This window comes from Poecilia reticulata, linkage group LG17 (assembly GCF_000633615.1).
Source record: "Poecilia reticulata strain Guanapo linkage group LG17, Guppy_female_1.0+MT, whole genome shotgun sequence".
Lineage (NCBI taxonomy): Eukaryota > Metazoa > Chordata > Actinopteri > Cyprinodontiformes > Poeciliidae > Poecilia > Poecilia reticulata.
The window spans coordinates 11,145,458-11,170,830 of NC_024347.1; the positions used below are offsets into that span (position 1 = coordinate 11,145,458).

The 25,373-nt window shown below is 41.7% G+C and overlaps 2 protein-coding genes across 3 annotated transcripts in view; one reads left to right on the forward strand and one right to left on the reverse strand.

Annotated features, from left to right (window-relative positions):
* The window catches only part of dnah9l (dynein, axonemal, heavy polypeptide 9 like), a 28,878-nt gene extending 15,984 nt beyond the window's left edge, over positions 1 to 12,894 (forward strand). Inside the window, exons 44-77 of one of the 2 annotated variants that reach the window (XM_017310208.1) lie at positions 81 to 223; positions 322 to 483; positions 1,155 to 1,214; positions 1,299 to 1,472; positions 1,558 to 1,704; positions 2,449 to 2,562; positions 2,716 to 2,859; positions 3,072 to 3,254; positions 3,378 to 3,383; positions 3,488 to 3,589; positions 4,267 to 4,401; positions 4,557 to 4,730; positions 4,819 to 4,951; positions 5,059 to 5,161; positions 6,144 to 6,266; positions 6,370 to 6,574; positions 6,715 to 6,879; positions 7,697 to 7,837; positions 7,974 to 8,144; positions 8,221 to 8,343; positions 8,438 to 8,631; positions 8,783 to 8,931; positions 9,099 to 9,226; positions 9,341 to 9,478; positions 9,623 to 9,712; positions 9,811 to 10,002; positions 10,082 to 10,201; positions 10,771 to 10,830; positions 11,011 to 11,193; positions 11,368 to 11,550; positions 11,682 to 11,797; positions 12,119 to 12,231; positions 12,351 to 12,491; positions 12,631 to 12,894. In XM_017310208.1, the coding sequence (XP_017165697.1) occupies positions 81 to 223; positions 322 to 483; positions 1,155 to 1,214; positions 1,299 to 1,472; positions 1,558 to 1,704; positions 2,449 to 2,562; positions 2,716 to 2,859; positions 3,072 to 3,254; positions 3,378 to 3,383; positions 3,488 to 3,589; positions 4,267 to 4,401; positions 4,557 to 4,730; positions 4,819 to 4,951; positions 5,059 to 5,161; positions 6,144 to 6,266; positions 6,370 to 6,574; positions 6,715 to 6,879; positions 7,697 to 7,837; positions 7,974 to 8,144; positions 8,221 to 8,343; positions 8,438 to 8,631; positions 8,783 to 8,931; positions 9,099 to 9,226; positions 9,341 to 9,478; positions 9,623 to 9,712; positions 9,811 to 10,002; positions 10,082 to 10,201; positions 10,771 to 10,830; positions 11,011 to 11,193; positions 11,368 to 11,550; positions 11,682 to 11,797; positions 12,119 to 12,231; positions 12,351 to 12,491; positions 12,631 to 12,878 (4,763 nt within the window). In that variant the 3' untranslated portion in view covers positions 12,879 to 12,894. Of the gene's footprint in view, positions 1 to 80; positions 224 to 321; positions 484 to 1,154; positions 1,215 to 1,298; positions 1,473 to 1,557; positions 1,705 to 2,448; positions 2,563 to 2,715; positions 2,860 to 3,071; positions 3,314 to 3,377; positions 3,384 to 3,487; positions 3,590 to 4,266; positions 4,402 to 4,556; positions 4,731 to 4,818; positions 4,952 to 5,058; positions 5,162 to 6,143; positions 6,267 to 6,369; positions 6,575 to 6,714; positions 6,880 to 7,696; positions 7,838 to 7,973; positions 8,145 to 8,220; positions 8,344 to 8,437; positions 8,632 to 8,782; positions 8,932 to 9,098; positions 9,227 to 9,340; positions 9,479 to 9,622; positions 9,713 to 9,810; positions 10,003 to 10,081; positions 10,202 to 10,770; positions 10,831 to 11,010; positions 11,194 to 11,367; positions 11,551 to 11,681; positions 11,798 to 12,118; positions 12,232 to 12,350; positions 12,492 to 12,630 lie in introns of those variants that run through there. The other variant, XM_008433699.2, reaches the window with a different exon arrangement.
* Positions 12,895 to 12,943: 49 nt separating this feature from the next.
* The window catches only part of LOC103479332 (mitogen-activated protein kinase kinase kinase 7-like), a 15,071-nt gene continuing 2,641 nt past the window's right edge, over positions 12,944 to 25,373 (reverse strand). Inside the window, exons 2-11 of the mRNA XM_008433701.2 lie at positions 25,209 to 25,296; positions 24,563 to 24,664; positions 21,285 to 21,350; positions 21,142 to 21,170; positions 20,915 to 21,052; positions 19,336 to 19,422; positions 17,562 to 17,636; positions 17,361 to 17,467; positions 15,549 to 15,729; positions 12,944 to 15,464 (exon numbers count right to left, since the gene is read on the reverse strand). Coding sequence (XP_008431923.1) covers positions 14,472 to 15,464; positions 15,549 to 15,729; positions 17,361 to 17,467; positions 17,562 to 17,636; positions 19,336 to 19,422; positions 20,915 to 21,052; positions 21,142 to 21,170; positions 21,285 to 21,350; positions 24,563 to 24,664; positions 25,209 to 25,296 — 1,866 coding nt within the window. The 3' untranslated portion in view covers positions 12,944 to 14,471. The remainder of the gene's footprint in view (positions 15,465 to 15,548; positions 15,730 to 17,360; positions 17,468 to 17,561; positions 17,637 to 19,335; positions 19,423 to 20,914; positions 21,053 to 21,141; positions 21,171 to 21,284; positions 21,351 to 24,562; positions 24,665 to 25,208; positions 25,297 to 25,373) is intronic.

Below are 25,373 nucleotides of genomic sequence, written 5' to 3' on the forward strand. Positions count from 1 at the left end.
GATCRCAACAGGTTATTTATTTTATGTTTTAGGCAATAGTAGGGAAAAATAGGTTCTTTGCATATATATGTGTGTTTCAGGAGACATTCCTGACCTKTTCAACGATGAGGAAGTGGATATGATTGTAGCATCGATCCGCATGGAGCTAAGGGGATTAGGACTCATAGACAGCAGAGACAATTGCTGGAGCTTCTTTATCGAGCGAATAAGAAGACAGCTCAAGGTCTAAAATCCCGTCCATTCAATTTAATTACTTCACATCTCACCAGTTCTTGTTTACTCTTCTTTAACTAATGTTTTCAAGTCGTTTGTTTTCTTCAGGTGGTCTTATGTTTCTCACCAGTTGGATTCACGTTGCGTACACGCGCGCGCAAGTTTCCAGCTCTGGTTAACTGCACCGCAATCGACTGGTTCCACCCCTGGCCTCAACTTGCTCTGCAGTCCGTCAGCACTACGTTCATAGATAAGATACCGGGACTGGAGGTGAGAACATATTAAAATGCAGTAACGCCTCCAAAAAGCGGTAATAACAAATGACCTTTTTCACATTTTGTTAAACTACAATKAGTAAAATCAGAATTAATTAGTGGGATTTTATATGGTTGGCTAACACATTATCGTGCATAAAGTGAGGAACATTCTTGTCTTCAAGCCCCATAAGTCAATATTTAAAATGCCTTTAACAACAATAATGACTACAAGAAATTTTAAACCATTTAGTTTATTCCCTCGATCCCCACAGCGTGAAACTACCATCAGCAGGTGGTTGTGATGTTTTAGCTCTCCTTCACTGGCAACATTKAATCTTAATTTCTCTCATATGAGCAGAGAATTGMTTTCTACACACTGCTGTCCCCTTCCTTCATGATTTGTGGCTAAACTGTATATGGAACCGAATATAACTTTGATTCAACAATAGCTTTCTTCCTACCATTCTTCCAGTTTTGATYTTTAGTTATRCTGTAGTTTTATGCTGGTTTGTGACCTAAAAAAACAACATAGAACAAACTGAAWTTTTGGGTTGCTTTATGTTAATATGTAAGAAAGTTCACATAAAATATGGTAGAAGAGTTGTATGCTCATTTTTTGGCAAACCAAAACATAATTTAGGTTTGATACTGTTTGTAATTACTTTCCATGCTCATTCTGCACAGCCTGAAATAAGGGTCTCCATCAGTGACTTCATCTCCTACGCTCATACGAGTGTCAATGAGGTGAGAAAAACAGCAAAGCTCATTAGAGATGATCGATCTCCATATCCTTTTATGAGCGTGATTTACCGGTTGTSTCTTTGAAAGGTGAGTGTTAAGTACCAGCAGAATGAGAAGCACTTCAACTACACCACTCCGAAGAGTTTCCTCGAGTTCATGAAGCTGTACGACAACCTGCTGGGGAAGAAACGCAGGGAGCTGTCACAGAAAATGGACAGGCTCGAGAACGGACTACAGAAACTCAAGAATACTGCGTCACAGGTCAGAAAATGTGCATGATACAGAKAAAATACTAAAATAAGTTATCTGCTCCTTTTTAATTGTTTAAAGTATTTATATTTGCTAGGTGGAGGATCTCAAGGCGAAGTTAGCGGTGCAGGAAGTAGAGCTGTGGCAAAGGAACTCGGATATCGAAGCTCTGATTGCCAAGATAGGACAGCAGACTGACAAGCTTAACCAAGAGAGGGCTGTGGCTGACGCTGAGGAGCAAAAGGTCTATAATGTGTGACATAATGGTCTTTATGAGCCTTCAAGCTGTTTCCTAGTTRTTGTGAATCCTATTTATGCTTATTTAACCCTTTCATGCATGAATTATGATCCTTTGTAGGAAAAAAAATTTGTAAAAAAAAAAGKTTTWTTTATTTATTTATTTTTATGTGATCAATTGTAATTTTCTCCAAATACAAAGTTGTTATTTGAAGAATACATCAGTGTTCTTTAGGGGTTATCTGATGTCTCAATAAATATATATATATTTTTTTACCTACCAGAGTCGTCTACAGTAGAAGGAGGGACCGGGTCGGTCGGCATACGTTTTTGTCTGTCAGCCATATTGGATTTAACAAAAATAATTTCTTGCATTTGCAGCCAGTAGTTGATGGTGTATTTTATGATGCATTAGTGTCCACTTCAGTGGTCTGTGTGCATTTATAACATAAAAATCCACAAGAAGCACAAAAAAATGTMTTTTAGACAGCCGTCCACTGTAGCGACCACTATGCATGAAAGGGTTAAAACAGCTGACAATTTGGCACCAGCTAATTATTATTAGTACAACACAGTATAATGTTTATTTAATATCACTTTTTTTTCTCTAAGAAGGTAAAAACATTTCACTTTTGCTTCAGTTTAAAATTGATGACTTGCACCAGATTATATATGTAGCTACTTCATGTCTGCAGTGAAGGGGAAGCAGAGTGGCACTACATAAAATCTGTAATTTTTCATAATTATTTAGGTGGAAGCAATTCAAGCTAGTGTGACAAAGCAGCAACAGGAAACAGAGGACGACTTGGCCAAAGCTGAACCCGCTCTACAAGCAGCTAACACAGCTCTGAACACGCTCAATAGGGTAGTAAATCCAAATAAACTCAGCTTCCCTCACTCTGTAATTGATGCATTTATCAAATGTCATGTTGTTAATAAATTATTTGATATCTTTCAGTTTAAAAAGGCAAAAGACGAAGTCACAAGCATATGTGTTCTTGTATATCTGTGTGACCAGTTGAATCTGACGGAGCTCAGGACGTTTCCCAACCCTCCAGCTATTGTCGCCAACGTCTCGGCAGCCGTCCTGGTGCTGCTGTCCCCTCAGGGCCGAATCCCCAAAGATCGCAGCTGGAAGGCCTCCAAGATGGTCATGAGCAAGGTGAAGCATTGCATGGTGTCCGTCGAGCCGAAACGTATAAGAGGGCATCARGTGGCAGTTACTAAAGTTTGAGCCTCCTTCATATCGTCTGATTCCTCATGAGCCTCGTTAAGTTYGATTWAAAAAAAAAATAGCGCATGCAGGAATCAGAATAGAATCTGTGCAGAACTGCGTTGTTGTTGTTCTGATCTGTGAAATATGTCGCTGTCCAGATCGATGACTTCCTGCAGGCTTTGGTGAACTTTGACAAAGAGCACATCCCTGAGGCCACTGTGAGGAGCGTAAGAGACGACTACCTCAAAGACCCAGAGTTCAACCCAGAGTTTGTGCGACAGAAGTCCTCAGCCGCTGCTGGCCTCTGCGCCTGGGTGATCAACATCATCCACTTCCATGAGGTGCACACAGAAACCCCAGCTGCAACAAATATTTCCTTTCCCCCAAAGCTAAGTGAAAGGTGATGGSCTTGAGTTGTTATTGACAGATGTGCTTCTCCCTAAATTTTGTGCTGCCTTGGATAGATCTTTGTAAGTGCATCACCTTCTCTAGTTTATATTTTATTCACGGTGAAGATTATTGCGCTTGAGGTTCATTTTACTCGATAAGATATGAAGTATGTGTGTTTGTCCAGGTATCCTGTCAGGTGGAGATGAAGAGGATGTGTCTTTCTCAGGCTAATGCCGATTTAGTAGAAGCTGCTGAGAAACTAGAAGTCATCAGGAAAAAACTTTCAGTGAGTTCCTTTCTCTTTTTTTCTTTTTTTTTTGACTCGTGTTTAAATGTTGGGCTAACTAAACCAGAACCAAAAACATTCAAGCACAAATTGTTTTTATTTGCAGAAGTGCAGCATATTTTACTTGGTTCCTTATTTTCTGTATCATGCAAGTCTCTTGGTGTCTCCTTCAGGTTTACTCACTGGGAAATAAGAATTTTCCCATGCTTCTTTCCAAACACTCMGAGTCARACCGGATGGAGAGCTGYGAACATAAATCATACATATACTTTATTTCTTTATTTCTCATCTGACCAGATCATCTTTGCTACATGACTTATGGCGTTTCTTCTGATTCTTGTCTTACAATGTCTTCCACTGCTCAGATATATTAATGCTAACACCAAGTTGCAAACTATTTACTGATTGTTAGTGTTTTACACTATATCTTATGTTGATATAGWATATTAAAAGGGATTGAATACATCATGCGCCACTATTCGCCCATGTTTATTTGTGAAATATTAAAGCKTATGTTATGCACCTCTGTATGTTGGTCAGTATAAAAGAGCACTTCAATATTTTCTGGCTGCAAGTTGACAAAACAATTTAAAAAATCTTGTGAATACTTTAGGAAAGGGACTATATATATATTTTTGCCATATTAAAATATTTCAGATAAATATGTTTGTCTGTAGGAGCTGGATGGTAACTTGGAAACACTGACAACAGCTTTTGAGAAAGCCACAGCAGAGAAACTACGTTTTCAAGAAGAGGTGAACCGCACCAACAAGACGATAGAGCTGGCAAATCGGCTTGTCAAGGGCTTAGAGGTGGGCACGCATCTAATAACGTCCATGCATCTCGACTATGAAACAGACATTTTAATAATGAATACTCCATTATTCATTATTAATCAATCGAATACTTTCGAAAGCCGTACAGTTTGAGTGCAAGTTTGGTTTATGTTTTTGTGTGTGTGTTCCAGAGTGAGAACGTGCGCTGGGCCCACTCAGTAGCTCAGTATCACGAACAGGAGGAAACCCTCTGCGGGGACGTCCTGCTAACCGCAGCGTCCATCTCCTATGCCGGCTCTTTCTCTAAAAAATACAGGCAGGAGTTGCTGGACAACCTCTGGATGCCATTCCTGCGCAGTCAGAAGGTCCTGGGTGTCCTCTTACAAGTGCTGCATGGTCACAGAAAGTTAATCATCTTGTTTTGAATACTCCCCTCTTTTGTCATTTCACCAGGTGCCCATCCCAATGGCAGGGGGCTTAGATCCAGTGTTGATGCTGACTGATGACGCAACAGTGGCCCAGTGGAACAATGAAGGCTTACCAGGAGACAAAATGTCCACTCAGAATGCCACCATTCTCATCAACTGTGAGTAGAGGTTTAAGACGTTCTCCATCATCTGATCACAGTGATTGCTTTTCTGTTTCAGCGCAAACAGAACTGAGCAACTCCAGGTGACGTGTGCTTTGCTGCAGGCGAACGTTGGCCTCTTCTCATTGATCCTCAGCTGCAGGGCATCAAGTGGATCAAGAGTCGCTACGGCAACACTCTGAAGGTAGTCAGTCTGGGGCAGAGAGGGTGAGTAGTTTCATTTTTACTGTACTTTAAGTCTAGTGTTTAGTGGTGGATCTCTGCATCAATGACAGTTTGATTATGTCCATCCATCCAKCCATCCATCTTCTTGCACCCTTGTCCCTTAGTGGGGTCGGGAGGGTTGCTGATGCCTATCTCCAGCTATYGTTTCGGGCGAGAGGCAGGGTACACCCTGGACAGGTCGCCAGTCTGTCACAGGGSAACACAGAGACACACAGGACAAACAACCATGCACACACACACTCACACCTAGGGGCAATTTGGTGAGGCCAATTAACCTAACAGTCATGTTTTTGGACTGTGGGAGGAAACCGGAGTACCCGGAGAAAACCCACGCATGCACAGGGAGAACATGCACACTCCATGCAGAAAGACCCCAGGCCGGGAATCGAACCCAGAACCTTCTTGCTGCAAGGCAACAGCTCTACCAACTGCACCACTGTGCAGCCCAGTTTGATTATGTGTCAACAACAATATTCTGAATTTGGCTCATGTACCTTAATTACAAATTTTTGAGAAGAAATTAGGTATACAGTACCTACACAGCACCATGTTCATGGTGTTTTCAGGATGATGTGTGTTTATTAATGATTAGTATTTCTCCATTTTGTAAGCAGGTGAACATATTTATTTTCATCTCATCCAATCAGGCATGTCTGCTGTGTCGTCTTCATGGCCGCATGGAAAACTTGTTCAAAAGACTTCAACAATGGCYTTCTTTTGTTCTCATATAATTTAGTTTTCCCTTCACAATCAYGCACCGTCTTGTCCATCACTTAATATCCTAACAAAATACATTGTCGCTAGGTATGAAAAAGCTTAAAGCGTATTAACCCATCTTGAAAGAYGCTTGTAAAGGAAGTGCACAAGACTTATYATTGCTCTGTAGAGCAACGTTCAACACATTTCCTTCCCCTCAAAGGTGCATTTGTGCAATATTCCCTCATGATGTTCATTTATTCTTCAGGTATGTAGACGTTATTGAGCAGGCTGTAGTGGCAGGTGACACTGTGCTTATTGAAAACCTGGAGGAAACTATTGACCCAGTCATCGACCCCCTACTGGGGCGACACACAATAAAGAAGGGCAGGTAACGGACCGATACCAACGTGAGAATACATGTTTATAAGAAGCTTTAGTTTCTTTCACTTGTAAAGAAAATCTCCTCTCATTTTCTCCCTTCTCTGCTGCAGCTGCATAAAGGTGGGGGACAAAGAGTGTTTCTTCCACCCAGGGTTCAGACTGATTCTTCACACGAAACTTGCCAACCCGCACTACAAGCCAGAGATCCAGGCCCAGACCACCCTCATTAACTTTACAGTGACCAGAGACGGGCTGGAAGACCAGCTCCTGGCCCAGGTGGTGAACCAGGAGAGACCAGACCTGGAGCGGCTGAAGGTGGGCTAAAACAGAGAGTCCTTTTGCTTTACMATTGGCCAGTTTCAATTGGGTTTAGAAGAAACCTTTCAAAGTAATTTACAATTAGCATAGTCAGAGCTTCTTTTAATGAGCTTTTATTTATTTTTTTTCCTCTGCAGAGCGAACTTACAATACAGCAGAACATGTTTAAGATCGAACTGAAGCTCCTGGAGGACGAGCTGCTGACCAGACTCTCTGCAGCAGAGAGCAACTTTCTCGGTGACAACGTGCTGGTGGAGAAACTCGAGACGACAAAACACACTGCTGCCGAGATTGAAATGAAAGTAAATGRACAAWTGTTTAGCTGGTGATTCCAGAGGYTGATGTATTTAATGCAAAAGCCATTTTGTTTCGTATGTAGCATGACTGAGGAGACGAGACAGAAAATGTTTGACTTGGGCTCGAGTCTGGCTTGTTGCTGAAGTTTGTTACCCATTTACTTTATCTGAGGGTGACGGTTTACGGCAGATGGTTGAACCTTGGAATACATTTGAGTGTTTCAACAATAAAATATCTTAAACTCGCATCCAAGCTGATATTTGGAACAAATAAATTAGGCTAACCGGTTTGTTGGAAATTTAGGGAAAATGCTTTAAGGTTTAGTCCATTCCCGAAAAAATAACCAACTGTCCCAGTCATCAGTGATGTGAGCTTCATCCAAACAGATATATCCGGTCCTAACACAGAAATAACCRATTTTATYATCTCTAATTATACTAGTGGCCAATTATCTACCACAAATTGTGCTAATAGGTTGTTGATAGCTTATAAAGAGAGACTCCTTTTATTCCAGATATTGCTAGTATAGATGAWCATGCATGTATAATTTGCCCCATGTGGATGAGAAAAAATCCAACACATTCCAATTTGGACACAAAGTTCCTGTTTTTGTTTAAAAAAGAAGAAAAAAGAACAGCAGCAGTTTGTTGTATCATATTATTCCATTGCTAGAAAATGGCTTGAATGCATTATTGAAAGGTCAAAGTCTATCAAAGCTTACCTCTATGATGTATGCATGTAAATTTCCCAACTGCGTGTTGTTTACTTTATATTGTATTTATCTTACCTTTCTTCGTGCTTTTTGAAATCCCTCTCTCTTAGGTGCTGGAAGCTAAAGTTAACGAAGTAAAAATAAATGAAGCCAGAGAGCACTATCGCCCTGTTGCCGTCAGAGCTTCTCTGCTCTACTTCATCATGAATGATCTTAACAAGATCAACCCCATGTACCAGTTCAGCCTTAAGGTAGCCAGAGGGCAGGGATGGGAGCTGACTCACTGTTCTAATCTAATAAATCTGATAAGATGCATGAGAAACAGACGGCTGTGGTCTGATGAATGAACCGCAGTAACAACCGCCTCCACATGTTTTGTGCTCTCAGGCTTTCAACATTGTTTTCCACAAGGCAGTGGAGATGGCAGAGGCCTGCGAGGACGTAAAGAGCAGAGTGAACACGCTCATCGAGTGCGTTACGTACTCCACCTTCAACTATATCAGCAGGGGATTGTTTGAGAGAGACAAGCTCACGTTTACAGCTCAGCTAACCTTCCAGGTGTGTGTATATAAGTCAATATAAGGTATCTCTTTTTTCTTTTTACTCTCTATGCCTGTGTTTTCCTTTTTCCCAGCTGCTCCTGATGAGCAAGGAGATAGATGTGCGAGAACTCGACTTCCTGCTGCGCTTCAACATTGACCACAACTACGTCAGTCCCCTTGACTTCCTCTCCAACTCGGCGTGGAGCGCCATCAAGGTTCACATCTGCAGACGTACCGGGCTTGTTTGTGCCGTCTGCGAATAAACCGCAGCTTAATCGGCTTCGTATGCTGCTGCCTGTTTGTGCCAAGGTMATGAGTTTTACCGATGAGTTTCGGGGTCTGGATCGAGACGTCGAAGGTTCACCCAAGCGCTGGAAGAAACTGGTTGAGTCGGAGTGTCCGGAGAAGGAGAAGTTTCCCCAGGAATGGAAAGGGAAAAGCTCCCTTCAGAAACTGATCATGATGAGAGCCCTGAGACCAGACCGGATGACATATGCTCTTAGGTGATCTGGGTTTTATTTTTATTTTCTTCCCTTTTTTAGATATTGCTACGTGTTTGCATGAATATGAAATTGATGTATATGGTTCTCACTTTTTTTGCATCTATTCTTAAAAGAATGAGCCTTTTGTACAYGTCTTTGTTGCACATTGTAGGAACTTTGTGGAGGARAAGCTGGGGGTGAAGTACACAGAGGGTCGAAAGTCTGAATTTGCTAAATCGTTTAGAGAAAGTGGTCCTGCTTTTCCCGTGTTTTTCATTCTCTCACCTGGAGTGGATCCACTAAAAGACGTGGAATCGTTGGGTAATAAACACAAAGAAGCATGCATGCACAAATCAGCTACCAAAACATGACACATACCTATTGGGGACAGTAGCATTGTGTTCTACACAGAATTGCCTGGTAATTATTTTATTTTTATTTTTTTTTATTCCATTTTAATCTTTAAATTTATCCATGTGTGTTCCCAGGAAGAAAGCTGGGTTTCACTATAGACCTGGGAAAGCTTCACAATGTGTCTTTGGGTCAAGGACAGGAGAGTGTGGCTGAGATCGCCATGGAGATGGCTGCCAAGGAGGGTCACTGGGTCATACTGCAGGTCTGCTAGCTTGCCAGAAAAGAATGGATAAAACCCAATTTTGTGCATATTCATGGTTTTGGTGTTTACACTAAGCTGAGTTTTAAGTATGGTACAAAGGCTTTTTGATTACAGAACATCCACCTGGTTGCTCGCTGGCTGGGCAAGCTTGAAAAGCTTCTGGAGTGCTGCTGTGAGGACAGCCATCCAGACTACAGAGTGTTTATGAGCGCAGAGCCAACATCTACTCCCCAAGAACACATTATACCACAGGTGAATGTTGTTTATATGCAGCAGTGTCTTTTTTCTCTCTCTCTCTTCATGCACTGTCTCTCTGAACCATTTACAGAATAATGTGCCTAAAATGCTAAATGCCTATGTAGGTATTWAAWTTTTTTTTTTGCATGTGTTGCTTAGGGCATTCTGGAAAATGCCATCAAGATCACCAATGAACCTCCTACAGGCATGCACGCTAATTTGCATGCAGCTTTGGATAACTTTGACCAGGTCTCTGATTTTTACAAAACATACGGATTTATAGTAATAGTTTTATTAAATGTTTTCTTGTTGCATACTTTATTACTCACGTTCTGGTTTCTYTGCAGGACATTCTGGACCAGTGCAGCCGCGAGCAGGAGTTCAAGACYATCCTTTTCTCTTTGTGCTACTTTCATGCCTGTGTGGCAGAGAGGAGAAAGTTTGGACCGCAGGGCTGGAACAGGAAATATCCGTTCAACACCGGAGACCTTACCATATCGGTCAATGTTCTCTATAACTACCTGGAGGCTAATGCACAGGTGCAGTGCRTCTTTATTGGGATTGTTTGCGGTGGTACTTGCATTTAGTAGTTATTRAATTGAAATTATACTGACAAAGGTTCCATGGGAGGACCTGAAGTATCTGTTTGGGGAGATTATGTATGGAGGTCACATCACCGATGACTGGGACAGGCGACTCTGCAGGACGTACCTGGAAGAGTATATGCAGCCCAACCAGGTTGGTTCTTAAAAATAGGTGAGAACATTTGGGTGTATTCTGCCGAAGAAGCAATTGACTAAGGACAGACTTGATGTTAACAGTTATATGCTGTGAGACTTTATTTATTTTTTTGTCATTTATGGACGACTTTCTACAGATATTGGAACCCTGAATTGCACTCCTTACGAGAATATACTGATGGAGGAAGACCGACAATCAGTTCCTAGGTTTAGGAGAAAAATCACTTTTTCACGTAGAAGAAATTTTTGTTTGGACATTTTTTCCCTTGGYTAATAAAATCATTGTTTAGAAATTGAATTTTATATTTAGGTTATTTTAGTCTGAGACAAAATTTATAATCTGAAAACTAGTGAGATAAAAAAAAAAAAAAGAGAAGAAATCCCACCACTATATGGAGGCCATATTGAAAGTGAATTTCCATTTCGGCCTAAGAATTTGTTTCACTTTGACTCCTGATAATCAAGCTGATCAGAAGTCCATCAGCCACTATGAGAGACATGTTAATGCTTTGTACAAACCATTAATCTAAAGAGTAGTAATTTATTTATTTATTTATTTTTTTCCAGTTTGATCGCAAGCTTTCCTTGGCACCGGGTTTTGTTGTTCCCTCCAATCTGGATTATCAGGTAAGTTAAAGCAAATATTGCTAAAGCRGTTTAATTATCCTAGTTTTTTGCTGCAGTATTTATTGCTGAACTAACCCTGAGRGCCTCACTGCCTACAAGGCATATTTTGACATTTTACATGCATGTYTCTGATAGTACGTCAGAYGCATTCGCCCACTAATTGCATTTGATTCATCTCAGGGCTACCACGAATTYATAGACGAGATGCTGCCCCACGAAAGCCCAGTTCATTACGGACTGCACCCAAATGCAGAAATCGAGTTTCTCACCGTGACGTCGGATAATCTTTTTCACACTCTGCTRGAACTGCAATCTCCCGATGCTGTGATGGGAGAGGGAGCTTCACAGACGCTGGAGGAAAAGGTGGATATCATCTGTCCTAAAGCAAAAACTAAAACCAACAAAAATATTCTACTAGTAACAAAACCAGAACTTCTCCTCAGATTCTCACAAGAATGCATCAGCGAGCCTAATGTCATTAACAGTTTTTTTTTCTTGTGTGTTGATGAATTAAAAAAAAAAAACTTCCACTTGCAGGTGAAAACTATTTTAGATGAAATTCTGGAGAAGCTGCCAGAGGAATACAATATGTCGGACATAACATCCAAAACAGCTGAGCGGTCGCCGTACATCCTGGTCTGCTTCCAGGAATGCGAGCGGATGAACATGCTCATTTTCGAGATCCGCCGCTCACTGAAGGAGCTCGACCTCGGACTCAAAGTACGTAGAAAGACGGATTAATGAACAGCAGTTTCATTATTGGACCTCTTGTGTCCTAAAGTCTTCCTGATGCTAGATAGACTTTCCCATTTCCATGTRCACAGTGACATAATATAGTTGTTTATGTAAAGGGTGAACTGGCCATATCCTCTGAGATGGAGAAGCTGCAGACAGCCTTGTTCTTCGACAACGTCCCCGATACTTGGACYAAACTGGCCTACCCTTCAACCTACGGCTTGGCTGTATGGTATGTGTTTCAGCTATATTGGAGTATTTGTGAATGCTYCTTTAGAAGGTACCTTTAGGTATCAAGGATAATTTAGCATCACGTCTGATGCAACTCAAAAGGCTGGCACGTATCTGTGACCAACACAATTTCCGATCAATCAGCCTTTGTGTGTTTTGCATTGGATTCTGTGTAAGAAAATGCTTCATGGGAGTGTTCTGTGTCTACAAGAGAACGCTGAGTATTAAAAAGTAAAAGTGAAAACAAGAAAGAATATAAGTAAAACTGAAAATACACAGCTAAAATGCGTAAATATTAAAATYCGTAACTAATTATCAACAGGTACAACGACGTGATGCAGCGCTGTAAAGAGCTGGACAGCTGGACCCAGGACCTGTCTCTCCCCAGCGTGGTCTGGCTGGCTGGACTGTTCAACCCGCAGTCCTTCCTGACTGGTAACACAGGCTAAAACTTTACTGAGACATATAAYAGCTTCTCTTGAKTYCTACATGACCGTTTTCCCTGGAAGAACATTATCACGAGCAGATGTCTTCGACTCGTCCCCGTCTTCTAGCTGTGATGCAGTCTCTGGCGCGTAAAAATGAGTGGCCTCTGGATAAAGTGAACCTTACCGTAGATGTAACGAAGAAATACAAGGAAGAATTCAACCAACCTGCCAGAGAGGGTGCATATGTGTATGGATTGTACATGGAAGGTAGATACTGTTGTTTTGTACTTTCATGCTGCAGCTTTGGAATAACAAAATGACCCATTTTGTGGGCTTGGATGGCATCTGTAACTATATCCGGTGTGAAAATCCTGCCTCGTTCATCCATTTTCTGACTGCCTCCMAGGTGCCAGGTGGGACACTCAGACTGGAGCGATAGCCGAGGCTCGCCTGAAAGAGCTGACCCCGGCCATGCCCGTGATCTCAGTCCGAGCCGTACCCAACGACCGTCAGGAGACCAGAAACATCTACGAATGTCCGCTTTACAAGACCAAGATCAGAGGGCCGACATATGTGTGGACTTTTAGTCTGAAAACCAGGGAGCGTCCGGCCAAGTGGGTGCTGGCAGGAGTGGCCCTGCTGCTCAGTGTCTGAATAGCTTAAGCCAATTTCATCTTGTTTGCTTTTACACTAAACTAAAGCACCGTTGCTGCAGTGGAATCAAACAGATTTTCTTTTTATTGAAAAATGATACAATATACAGAGGGGRGAAAATGCCAAAAATTCTCACACTAGATCACAGTTAGAACTGATGAAGTCTAAGCATGTTTAACAAATCAAATCCACAAACTACAAAATACCTTAAAAGCAGGAGGAGAAAAAAAAACAAAAAACGACAGTGCTGCCTTATTAGTGTGGCATTCAAGTGCATCGTTTTGTCACACTTGTACCTCTTACAGTATGTTATGCAGCAGTTTAAAAGTTATTTAAACTACACAGGTGAAGTCAGTTTGAGGACTTGTCGGGACAACACACGTCGCCCCTTTCAGACACGCTTGTTTGTGTTTATCTGATGCTGACAGAACATGTCAGAATGAGCACAAAGGTCACTTTTACACACCTTGAAAACATATTCTTTCTGAAAGTTAAGGCCTTGTTCCCTTTATCTGGCACAAGTCTTGGAGTGTGAAAGAACTGCAGACATGTCTGAATGTCTGAAAATAGGTTCCTGTCCAGAAACCTGATCTATCTTTCGTGCTTTGTCTGACTCCATTTTAATCCAGAAAGTTGCTAACTTTGTGTCTTGACTTCCACAGGAACAGCAACCACACTAAAGAGAGTTTATGTTGCAACGATCCATTATGCTGGGACACCTTGACTTATTAAGCATCACAAAAGAGTTTAGGTGTAAGAATGTCCCTTTGGTTTTTTTTACCCTTGCTTTAGGCATTCACTGCAGTACCTATTTCAAGCAACAGATGTCACTGCAGATCAAATCTGCATGCGTTCAGCAAATGAATGCAGAAGAAGAATCTATAGAGCGAGTGCATTCCTTGGCGTAAAGACTTCCAGCTACAAAGCTTGACCTTATAAGTGTTACATTTTAGCTGTTTCTATAAGTCAATGTGACACTTTGCAAACTGAGCATTTTGTTGTAAAATCCAATGTTTCTACTTGATGTTCTTCATTTTTGGTTAGCACTACTCCCACTGTGCAGGAACTGTTGCAAAATTTGAAATGTGCGATTGGCTGAAACGACAACAGTCGCTCTGCAGACAATGTGTGCGCTTCTGCGGCGAGACACTGTTTATGAGGACATAAACAGTAGGTATACACAAGGTGTTATGCAAGGTSCATTCAGTCTGACTGGTCAGACCAGGCAAGCTGAAAATCAAACATACTTTGGATTCAAAATTCTTGTCGACGGCTAATTTAATCTCTATAATGAATGAATTCATATATCTCCATGTGTAGAAGATATACGAGACATGTAAAAGTGGCCTTTGAAAACTGACCGCCGTTGTCGTTGCAGTTGTCGTGTTAAAAAGCTGATGTCTGAAAGGGGCTCGGATTGTTGTGCTTTGTCCTGAAACACATGGGTGCATTATTAAACTTCGTTAAAAATGATTTGCATCTGCCTCATCTAAAGGCTGCGACACAACCCGTAGGTCACATGCTGTCTGTGCGAACAAGTTAAACCGTTTTTCCGTTTCTCCTTTGCCGTGACCGYAWGTACCCATGTGCTTCCTAGTCGCTGTCGGACCAGTCGAGCTCCATCATGTCCATGGCAGAGGTCGCCATGTTGATCTTTGTTCCGTGTCGCACGCTGCAGCTCTTCACAGAGTTCTGATTGGAAGTCGCCCGCATGCTCACCTGCATCCCGGAGCGACCGACAACCCCGACTTCGCCTCTTATCTTCTGGCTGATGGCCTCGCTGAGGTCACCCCTGACTCCCTGGACCACAACCCCCATGTCACTCCTGCGACCTCTGACGCCCACCTCGCTCCTGACGCCCTGGCCCCTCACCTTCATCACTCCCAGCTCGCCCATGTTCACATTCATGTCCATGTCGCCAAGTCTGTCCATGTCCCCCATCTCATCCATGTCTAAGGACAGCATGTCCCCCAAGCTACCAAAACTCCCTCGGAGACCCTTAAACATGGACGGCAGCCTGCTTCCCTCAATCCCTCCCTCCACCCCTCTCTCCTCTAATTTATCCCCTAATTTTTCTGTCTCCCAYCCCCCATCCTTCTCACCCTGCTCCTCTGTTTCGCCGAATCCTCCTGAGTACCCTCGAACTATCGTGGTCACTCTGCTTCTCTGCATGCCGCCTCGCTCCCTGTCCCCTTCCTCCCAGGTTCTCTCCTCTCTCTCGACGACGCCTCCCGGGAAGCTCCTGAGTGTTACCTGCACCCTCCCCCCCTCCAGACTCCCGCTATCATTTTGCTCCTTATGCCCCCAATCTTTCTCCTCAATAGTACCTTCGTCTTCCCTGTCTTCTTCGAACCTCCCCTGTAACCCTCGGAGCATGACGTGCAGCCTGCCGCCGTCGAGAGAACCCAAGCCCCTCTCCATGACGGCGCTGCTCCCTCGTTCTGTGTCTCCGTTGCTGAGTGTGCGGAGGAGACAGCTGACACCGGCGCTACTGACCCCGGCGCTGCTGAGGCTGGCGCTGTTGGAGTCCTGGGAGTGTGAGCGGAAGAAGGAGCCAGAGGAGCCGATGGACATTGGTGTGAAGAACTGATCAAAAGAGGACAAGACGAAGTGATGGAAAAGCTCTCCCAACGCATCTAGTTTTAACGGTATTTTATGGCTCGTTCTTACCGGGGAAATGTTTGAGCGGTCCATGAGTAAAGAGGTCGGACTGGGAGTCATGTTGGACCTCTCCATCAGCCTCTCCTCCCACAGTTTGAGCCTCCTCTCTCTCTCTTCCAGCTCCTTCTCCTTGGAGTACAGCTCCCTCTCCAGCTTCCGGAGGCGTTCAAGAGTTGATTCAATTTCACATCTGTCAAAGTCAACGCAAAAATGCATGTYGATAAAATATTAGTGATGACTAACCAGACTGCACACCAAAAGCCTCTCAAAATAAGGAAATCTATGAAATGCCAAATCGGCTGTTTTAATGTGCTGAGCTGCTTTTATTACACACTTTTAGAAAAAGAAAAATCTACATCTTGCACGCTGAAAGAAAACACATTTAGACTTTGAGTTTCGGAAGGCAAGCCATCTGAGATTTGTTTCCATTTCAGAATCTATTTTGTATTTTGTTTTAAAAAATGTGAATAACAGCATCTCAACTATTTTTTTTAACATTTCTTAAGGCAAAATGTACTTATTTTATTTCCAAAATATCAATTTAAAGCTATTGGCAAGACTAAWATCCCATATACTAAGCTGCAAAAGAGTATTTATCCCCACTCAGATTACTTTGGTTTTTCCTTATTTATATCAAAGATCATGTCGGTAAATTTACAAAAAGCATTTTAAAAAAAAAGTTTAAAGAAAAAGAAAAACTGACTCAATCTGGTTTTATCTTAATTGTTCTAAAAAAAATGAGGGAGGGTTAAATTTCACGCCACACTACACACAGGTCTGATTACCATCTGACCTGCAGCAAGAAAAAAAAATCACTTTCGAGAGRCCTGTCTGACCAGATAAAGAAGAATGAAAGATCTCCAAAAGCAGGAAGTCCCATCAATGAAAACTGAGAACAGATATGAAACAAATTCATTGACATCTATCCACAGATTCCTTGCAGGAGTGCTTTTACAACTCCCCTGTAAAATCACAAAAACAGAACGACGTAGCATGTCTTTSCTGCAGTACCTTCTGCTTCCACAAAAGGTCACTGTTGGAGCGAGTGCCTGCCTGTGATCTTTAAGCACGCTCTCACAAACAATCACCTCGGCAGCTAAATATAGGCCGAGCCTGGATGCACGGCCATACCTCCTGTGTCCCTTCAGTGCACCACTTCCCCACGCGTCCATCCCACCCCTTCACCTTCTGCGCTTTGCCTCCCCCCCCCCAAAGCCACCTCTGTGTCCAAGTTTTTCCACCCATGCCCAAACCTTCACTCAGAAATGATTGCCTTCGCTGTGCTCATGTTAAATATGCACAGAATCTCACACCATCCTTCCTCTGGCCCAATGCCCACATCTCCTTCCCTCCTTTCGTCAGTCCGCCCTTGTTTTTGCTTCCATCCTCGTTTGTTTCTCTCTTTCTCCACATTTCAGATTTCTCACACACTACGTTTACTGTTCCTCCCTAAACTTCTTCGCTTTGACTTACACGTGATGTTTTTTCTCTATGTCCCACATCCACCCTCCTCCACCCCACAACTTTTCTGTGTACCCCCCCCCCTCCTCCTCCTCCTCTTCCCCTGTGAAGGAGTAGAGGAATCTCTTCCATGGACACTTTCCAGGGAGCTTAATATAGACCCAAGCTGAGTACAGGGTCACTTATGCAGCTTCTCTTCTGCGTTTCAGATTCACACAGACTTTTGCATGTACGCATGTGTGCGGTGTTGTTGAATAYGCTGTGCGTACACAGTAAATCGTCGAGTGCTTCTGATCATTCAGTGGTTTTTATGCGTCATCTTTCATTTTTGCGCCAGTCTGTGTATTTATGCGCATGTACCTCCACTGGTCCTTGTTATGTAGGAAGGAGTTGCACTGGTCTGGCAGCCTGCTGTCGTTCGCCATGGACTCCAAGGTTAGCAGCACCTGCTTGAATTGCGGTCGTTCCTGCAGATTAGACCGAGAATAGAATGTGAAAACTTCCTTTTTCCACTGAGGGAAACAAAATGTTTCACTTTTCCCCACAGGCAGTTTGTCTTACCTTTGGATCTGCTTGCCAACATTTCCGCATCAACTCTGCAAAACTCGCAGGGCAGCTGGTGGGGATGGTTAGCCTCTAGATACACACACACACACGCATACAAAGAAACTATCTGTGACCAAATATGCAACAGTGGCATTCAAGAAGAGCAGATGAGTAAACGGGCCCTGTGAGGCAGCACTTCCTCCTATTTTGGTGGATCACAACATTGTGGTGACAATCCAGGCACGCTAATACTCAGCAGGTACGTTTGCCAGACCTGCCATCTTAGCTTAGCACATTAGCTTGCTGTCATTTGTCAGCAGTCGCAATTACAACTAAATGACAAGATGGGTTTTGAACGGCATCATTGGGACTGTGAAGAGCTGCCCTTTTCGATCCAGTAATCAGTCATGATTTCTTTAAAAAAATTGTCCAGTCAAGTAATTTAGATTTACTGCTTTTTTATCCATCTGGGAACAGTTTGTGCTCTTCCCCCCAAACATCCTGCCAGAACTTAATCATTGTACTTCTTCTGATACACTTCCAGCTAAATTCCTCAAAAATGAAATGTTCCACATTACAGCCTTTTTCAGTGATTTGTTTTGACTTTCTTCTTTAGATTCTTCCATAAAACTCAGACTCGTATTATTGTAGTGTCCGACTAATATTGTCTTTTCAGAGGATTCTCCCACCTGCAGCTCCTCCAGAGCTACCACTGGTGTGTTAGCACCTTYTTTGGCTAACGCTCTCCGTGGCCAAACTTTTGTTATTTATATACAGCGGAGTTTGCTCAAACGTAAGGGGACTTCTGAAGGCAATAGGTTGAGCTGGTGTGGAAATTGAAAGTTTTCCATCTGAAGGACATTTGTGGTTGTAACATGACAAGGTAATGGAGACATGAAGACTTGTTCAATACAAGACAAAATTATACTAGAGCAGTAGTACAGAAGCTGCTTTTTTTGTGTGTCCTTTCAAATAAGTGCAGTACTTTAAAACGTGGATCTTTAACTGAAAGCACAGCTGAGCTCAGTTAATTTAAAACTTTAAAAAAATCATCCTTTCAAACATTTGCAGAAAATGTCAAAGTATATTCTAATAATCAGCAGAAACTCAATTCGGTTGACTTATAGATTTACAAACCCCTGTGGCATAATCACAACAAGCCAAAACAGCACCATAACCCAGGGCAGTAAATGGAAACGTTTTTTTTTTTTTCATTGGGGATTAATCCTAAAATATCTGCGACTCAGAGTGGAGAGAGGGCGAGTTGAGGGGTCAGGAAGAGATGTGTAGCTATGGTGAGGGGAAATCAGACAGACTGGGAAAGAGGAAGAGAGAGAGACAGCCCTGAGTTATTTAGGGAGAGTATTTGGAGATTAGCCAGTAGTTATGCCGGAATCATGTTCTCCTGGTTGTTTGTTGACCACCAGTGTCCGTGTGTGTGTGTGTGTAAATGTGTGGCTGCTGAGGTCATTAGCTGAAACACAGACCTTGTGTAACCACCATAGCCTACCACTTGTAAACCTCTAAAATCAACCCTCCCATCACTACATTTTTCCCTTTCCCTCTCTCACTCGTGCTTGTAAAGCCTCTAGCCTGGAGAAAGCCTGGTCGGGCTCCACTGCTCTGTATCCAGGCCTTACATGAACACAGACCTGACATCACGCCTATAAATACTCTGTCAAAAGTGCTCGCAGTGGAAACCATGAGAGCATCGCATTGTGCCTTTGGCTGTCCGGGACTCTGATGGGTCAGCATGCTAGCGGCGGGTTAGTGAAGGTGCGTGGAGTACCTCTTGCTTTTCCACCACCAGCCACGCAACCTGAAGCCCCTCGAAACCTTTGAAAGGAACCTCACGAGTCAGCATCTCCCACAGCACCTGGCGACAAGGCATTAGGATTATTTACAAAGAGACAATCTGGCCCAAAAGTGAGGAAATTATGTGCTTTATTTAAATAAACTCACACCAAGTAGATTTTAAGTGTTTACTTCTTTGAATTTTTATTACTAGCACTTAYAACTAATGATTCAGTTCCTCAGATAATTAGAATATTGTATATGAACGATAMAAAATAAGTGCAAATGTAGTAATGGTATGTTTATGTTACAACCCAGGACAGACTGCTGACTTGACAGTCGTACAGCAGCAAGTCAGCGAGACTCTGCAGGGAGGGCAGCATACACAAAAAAAAAAAAAAAAAAAAGCTGGATGTTTACTGTTTTTAACTACGGAAAGTTGAGTGGAAGAATAAAATGTGGTAGAAAAAAGCAACAGGAATGACCACGGTCTCAAGAGGACGGTGAGGCAAAGACCCTGTTTAAAAGTTCACAAGGAGAAACCGAGGCTGACGGTGTGTTAAGAGCCACCATGAGGAGATGTAGCCCCAGAAATGGGCTACAGATCTCACATTCATTTTAGTCAAGCAAAAATAATAACATGGCTGAGGAGAGAAATTAATGGGCTGTTCCCCGGTGGTCCAAATACCTCTGTTCCGTTTAAAATAAATGTGTTTCATTTATTTGACAATCAAGGTCCCAGAGTCTGGAAAAAAGAACAGGGAACCACATGATCCAATCTGCTTGAGGTCCAGTGTGACGTCATTGTCTTTAATGATTTGGGGTGTTATGTCTTCTGCTGGTGCCGGTCTACTGCGTTTTATCAAATCTGYAATCAGAGCAGCCATCTAATAAAAAGAGCGCCTCATTCTTTCTTCTGCTGACGAGCTTTATGAGACACAGTTTGGGTGGAAGTATSAGTAACTTGTTTAATGACMGTGGTGTGACCGCTGTGCCCAGAAATGGGCTACAGATCTCACATTCAGATTTGTAGCCCATTGGTCAGTTTTGGCCAGCAAACTGACCAAACCAAAACCCCATAGAGCAGCTGTGCTGTCAGACCAAACAATGCAGATGAGCTGAAGGCAGACKTCGCTTCCTTATCGGCTCAACAGCGCCTGCATGCYACGCTGCATTKRTTTGATAATTCATGCAAAAGGAGCCTCAACCAAAAGTTGCATAAATAGGCAATTAATATACAAAATTTAAGGTTTTTATTAAATGTAAGCTAAAAATTATCTTTTTTTTTCAATCAGTCTGAGTGGGATTAACCTACTTGTTTCACTGCGTAACTTAAATACACTTTTCAATAATATTGATTTGTTGAAAATGGACTTTTCGGAATTTAAATCACTGTGTGTAAGAGTTATTGTTGAACTGCTTTGCTTAAATAATTTACTTTCATCTTAATTTTCTTAAGTTTTTAGATGCAAATTTACAACTAAATGTGTAGATACATTTAATTAAAAAAACAAAAAAAAAAACTTTCAAAGCCACAGATTGTGACATTTTGATTACACGTGTGATCGACTTACCACACCGTATGAGTAGGTGTCACAGGTCTCAGAGACGGGCAGACTCTGAATAACCTCAGGAGCCATCCAGGGAAAAGTGCCCACCACCGTCATATGGGTGGTGTGAGATAGAAACTTAGAGGCTCCAAAGTCACATATCTGAAAGCCCAACATGAGAACGTGAAAGTATCCTGTTACAAATGTGTAGTGTATCTTTATAAATAAATGATAAGACCGTTGCTGCATACCTTTAGCACTTTATCTGCAGTCATTACCACTGTAACCAGAAAAAAAACAAAGCCCCGGTCAGAGCTTAGCAACATGCAGTTTGCTGCTGTTGCTCAAAAGCAAATGCATCGCAAGACTGAAGCTGAACAAAGGATCATGTTACCGTTTCGCGATTTGAGGTCTCTGTGTATCACTTTGACTGGAGCYTCTGAGTGGAGGTAATGCATCCCTGGCAGGAAGTGAAGTCAGAAGGAAAAACGACATGTTTTAGACTTTCCGATCCATTGGGTTTTTTTTACAATGATGTAGCAGTGTACCAAATCTAGTATAAAAATCATGTTTGTGGCCTCAAACTACAAAGTCAACCACTTCTAATTAACGTGAGTCTTTTTTATGAACTAGATTACAAAGACGAAGGCAGAAAAAATTATATAAGAAGCAACAAGATTTGAAAATTGTATTAGCTTAAAGCAAAGTGGACTTGAAATCAAAATTATCCCTGCAATTGATAATTTTGGCAGAACCACATTTTTTTTTTGTTGAGATCATAAACTGTGAGCAAGTAAAGTGTAGAGGATTCGTAGGATCACACGTGGATGCGGTGGCACCAGAAAGCACTCATACATTTTCACTTTTTACACATTTTACTATGCTGAAAACTTATACTAAATGAAATCTGGTGAAAGAGGGCCTCATGTTAGTCGGTGTGTGTGTGTGTGTGTGCGTGTGCGTGTGCGTGTGTGTGTGTAGAGGATGCAGAGGTCAAGGCTAAACAAGGACAGATGAGGTGCGCTGAATACTGGTGGAAAAAGAGAAGAAGAAGAAGAAGAAGAACTCTTCTTTCCATCCCCAGAATCTCTGTGGTCTCCATTGTTTAGAAATTGAAGAAGTTTGGAACCACTTACTTCATAAATGTAGCCCCCAGACCTCAGTAAGTAATTAGCCACTGCTCATCACCTGCCTAACATCAGCTCAATGATTACTCTGCACACAGAGGATTACAGCAGCCAAATGTAGAGAGATTCTTATAGAAAACCCGCTTCGCCTTCCAACACAACAACAGCAACCTGAAGAAGCACCCAGCCAAAATAACAAAGAAGTGGCTGCAGAGCCAGTCTGGCCATTTATTTTGTTGGCTCAGCCAAAGCTGTGATTCATATCCACTTGAGCATCTCTGGGAAAAAAAACTAAACTAAAAATGTCAAGCAGACTGAGCATAAAAGGATCGGCAAAGAAGAGCTGTAGTAAATACCAAAGAAGAAGAGTGCCAAGGCTGTGGACAGATTTCTGAAAGCATCTTTTCACTGTGTCGTCGTGAACCGTTTTGTGTATTCTTGTTTGTTTTCTTTATCGAAACTACATGGAAACCAGTTCTGATATAAGTCTGTAATGGAAAAAAGTAATCAGGCCAGAAAGCGTTCTGGTCTGGTGGGAGTATCACTGAACGCTGAATGACTGTGTTTTTTTTTTTTTCTAGTTAGTTTTGTTACACAGGGTCGAAACATTTGCTTCGATTATTGGTCACAGTTCTGTTTTTCAACCTTAACAAGCACGCAGAATAAAATATGTCGGTTGTTTTAAAGTTCTTCAAGAACCAGATTATCCAGATTTATTGATCAGAATCATTTTCTTCTACAACATCCACGGCTGAAAATGATCTAAAAACGATCAACTTCTTAAATTCTGTTCTTGCTCTTGGTTTAGGTTTGTAACAGTAATAGGGATTTAAAGGTGGAGCTTTATAAAAGACAAAAATCAAAAACAGGAGTAATTAAAATCAATAAAGCCACCTGCCGATGAATCTGGTCTTCTCATTTTGTTTTTTAAATCATTAAAGAGTGGGATCAACAAATTTAGAGACTCTTGTTTTTAAATACCAAAATACTTTTTTTAAAAACCGTTTTTTTTTTTNAGAAGAAGAAGAACTCTTCTTTCCATCCCCAGAATCTCTGTGGTCTCCATTGTTTAGAAATTGAAGAAGTTTGGAACCACTTACTTCATAAATGTAGCCCCCAGACCTCAGTAAGTAATTAGCCACTGCTCATCACCTGCCTAACATCAGCTCAATGATTACTCTGCACACAGAGGATTACAGCAGCCAAATGTAGAGAGATTCTTATAGAAAACCCGCTTCGCCTTCCAACACAACAACAGCAACCTGAAGAAGCACCCAGCCAAAATAACAAAGAAGTGGCTGCAGAGCCAGTCTGGCCATTTATTTTGTTGGCTCAGCCAAAGCTGTGATTCATATCCACTTGAGCATCTCTGGGAAAAAAAACTAAACTAAAAATGTCAAGCAGACTGAGCATAAAAGGATCGGCAAAGAAGAGCTGTAGTAAATACCAAAGAAGAAGAGTGCCAAGGCTGTGGACAGATTTCTGAAAGCATCTTTTCACTGTGTCGTCGTGAACCGTTTTGTGTATTCTTGTTTGTTTTCTTTATCGAAACTACATGGAAACCAGTTCTGATATAAGTCTGTAATGGAAAAAAGTAATCAGGCCAGAAAGCGTTCTGGTCTGGTGGGAGTATCACTGAACGCTGAATGACTGTGTTTTTTTTTTTTTCTAGTTAGTTTTGTTACACAGGGTCGAAACATTTGCTTCGATTATTGGTCACAGTTCTGTTTTTCAACCTTAACAAGCACGCAGAATAAAATATGTCGGTTGTTTTAAAGTTCTTCAAGAACCAGATTATCCAGATTTATTGATCAGAATCATTTTCTTCTACAACATCCACGGCTGAAAATGATCTAAAAACGATCAACTTCTTAAATTCTGTTCTTGCTCTTGGTTTAGGTTTGTAACAGTAATAGGGATTTAAAGGTGGAGCTTTATAAAAGACAAAAATCAAAAACAGGAGTAATTAAAATCAATAAAGCCACCTGCCGATGAATCTGGTCTTCTCATTTTGTTTTTTAAATCATTAAAGAGTGGGATCAACAAATTTAGAGACTCTTGTTTTTAAATACCAAAATACTTTTTTTAAAAACCGTTTTTTTTTTTTAGAACTTTAACAACAGGAGGTCACTGATGATACAATGAATATATATAAACTATTTTCTTTAGAATAAGAACATTTTCTGTCTATTGCTAAATATGTCTAATTATTGATCAAATTACTGCTGCGTGTTCAAGTATTGATGGAAGAAATTGATACTGTCCCCTCGTAAAATATATTGTGATTGTAGCATGAGATATTTGAGGAAAACCTAAAGGGTTTATGTACAAGCAACCGTATGATCAATTTGTTCAGTAAAATCCTTTTTTGMTGGATCTGTCACAAATTAAAAATCAGATAAATAGCGAAGCATYKCGACTTATTCATTTAATTAATTACAGATTTCACCTGCTGGCCTTGACATCTGAGTTTCAGACCAACCGTAAACCGGACGATTCCAGCTCTGTGGCTCTCTAAATAGTTACAGCAATGCGTAAAGTTTACCTTTGGCTATTTGAATGGCCCACGTCATGATCTGCTCCATGTCCATTTCTTCACTCTGCTCACTGGAAATGTAATCATACAGAGACCCTCCACTCGCATATTCTGTAAAGCAATACACACAAGCAAAAGTTGACCAACTCCAGMATATATATTAACGTCTATATATGACTTARAATAAACACCGTCTTCTGAYTGCRCTTTTCTAAGTGTAGTAACTCCAACATTGGACAAAGCTGCACTTTTGGGTTTAAATGTTATTCCAACTCTACAGCAATATTCAGGATTACAGGCCACACGTTCTGGACTCGGTTGCAAACTTTGTGCCAGGAAATGGAGAAAAAATCCTCTAATCATCCATACAGATACMGCTATCAGAGCATGTGATGTAATATGTGTGTAACTTTGTCCATCTCAGGTCAAATGCAGGAAACTAATGGACACAATCGCAGGCTTGTATATTTCTACAAGACAACGTGTCCAATCGCTCTGGAATTACCTGGTGTTACTCTTGCAAATTGTCTAGTAAATCACTGCATCTACACTTAATATTTCGCGTCTGCAGCAACCTATTGAGCTTTAAGTTACTGCGCGCCWTCTAAATGGTAGCATGAGTGTCACGGAGAAGACACGGGATGTGGGGTCTGACCTGTGACAATGCCATAGTTGGGAGGTTCCAGCACAGCTCCATAAAACTGAATGATGTTCTTATGACTCAGTACGCTGAGAATCTCGGCCTGGATGGGGAGACAAGGCAAAGACAGACTGAGAAACATAAACACTTTCATTGGGAAACTCCCTAAGTTTTCCAGTA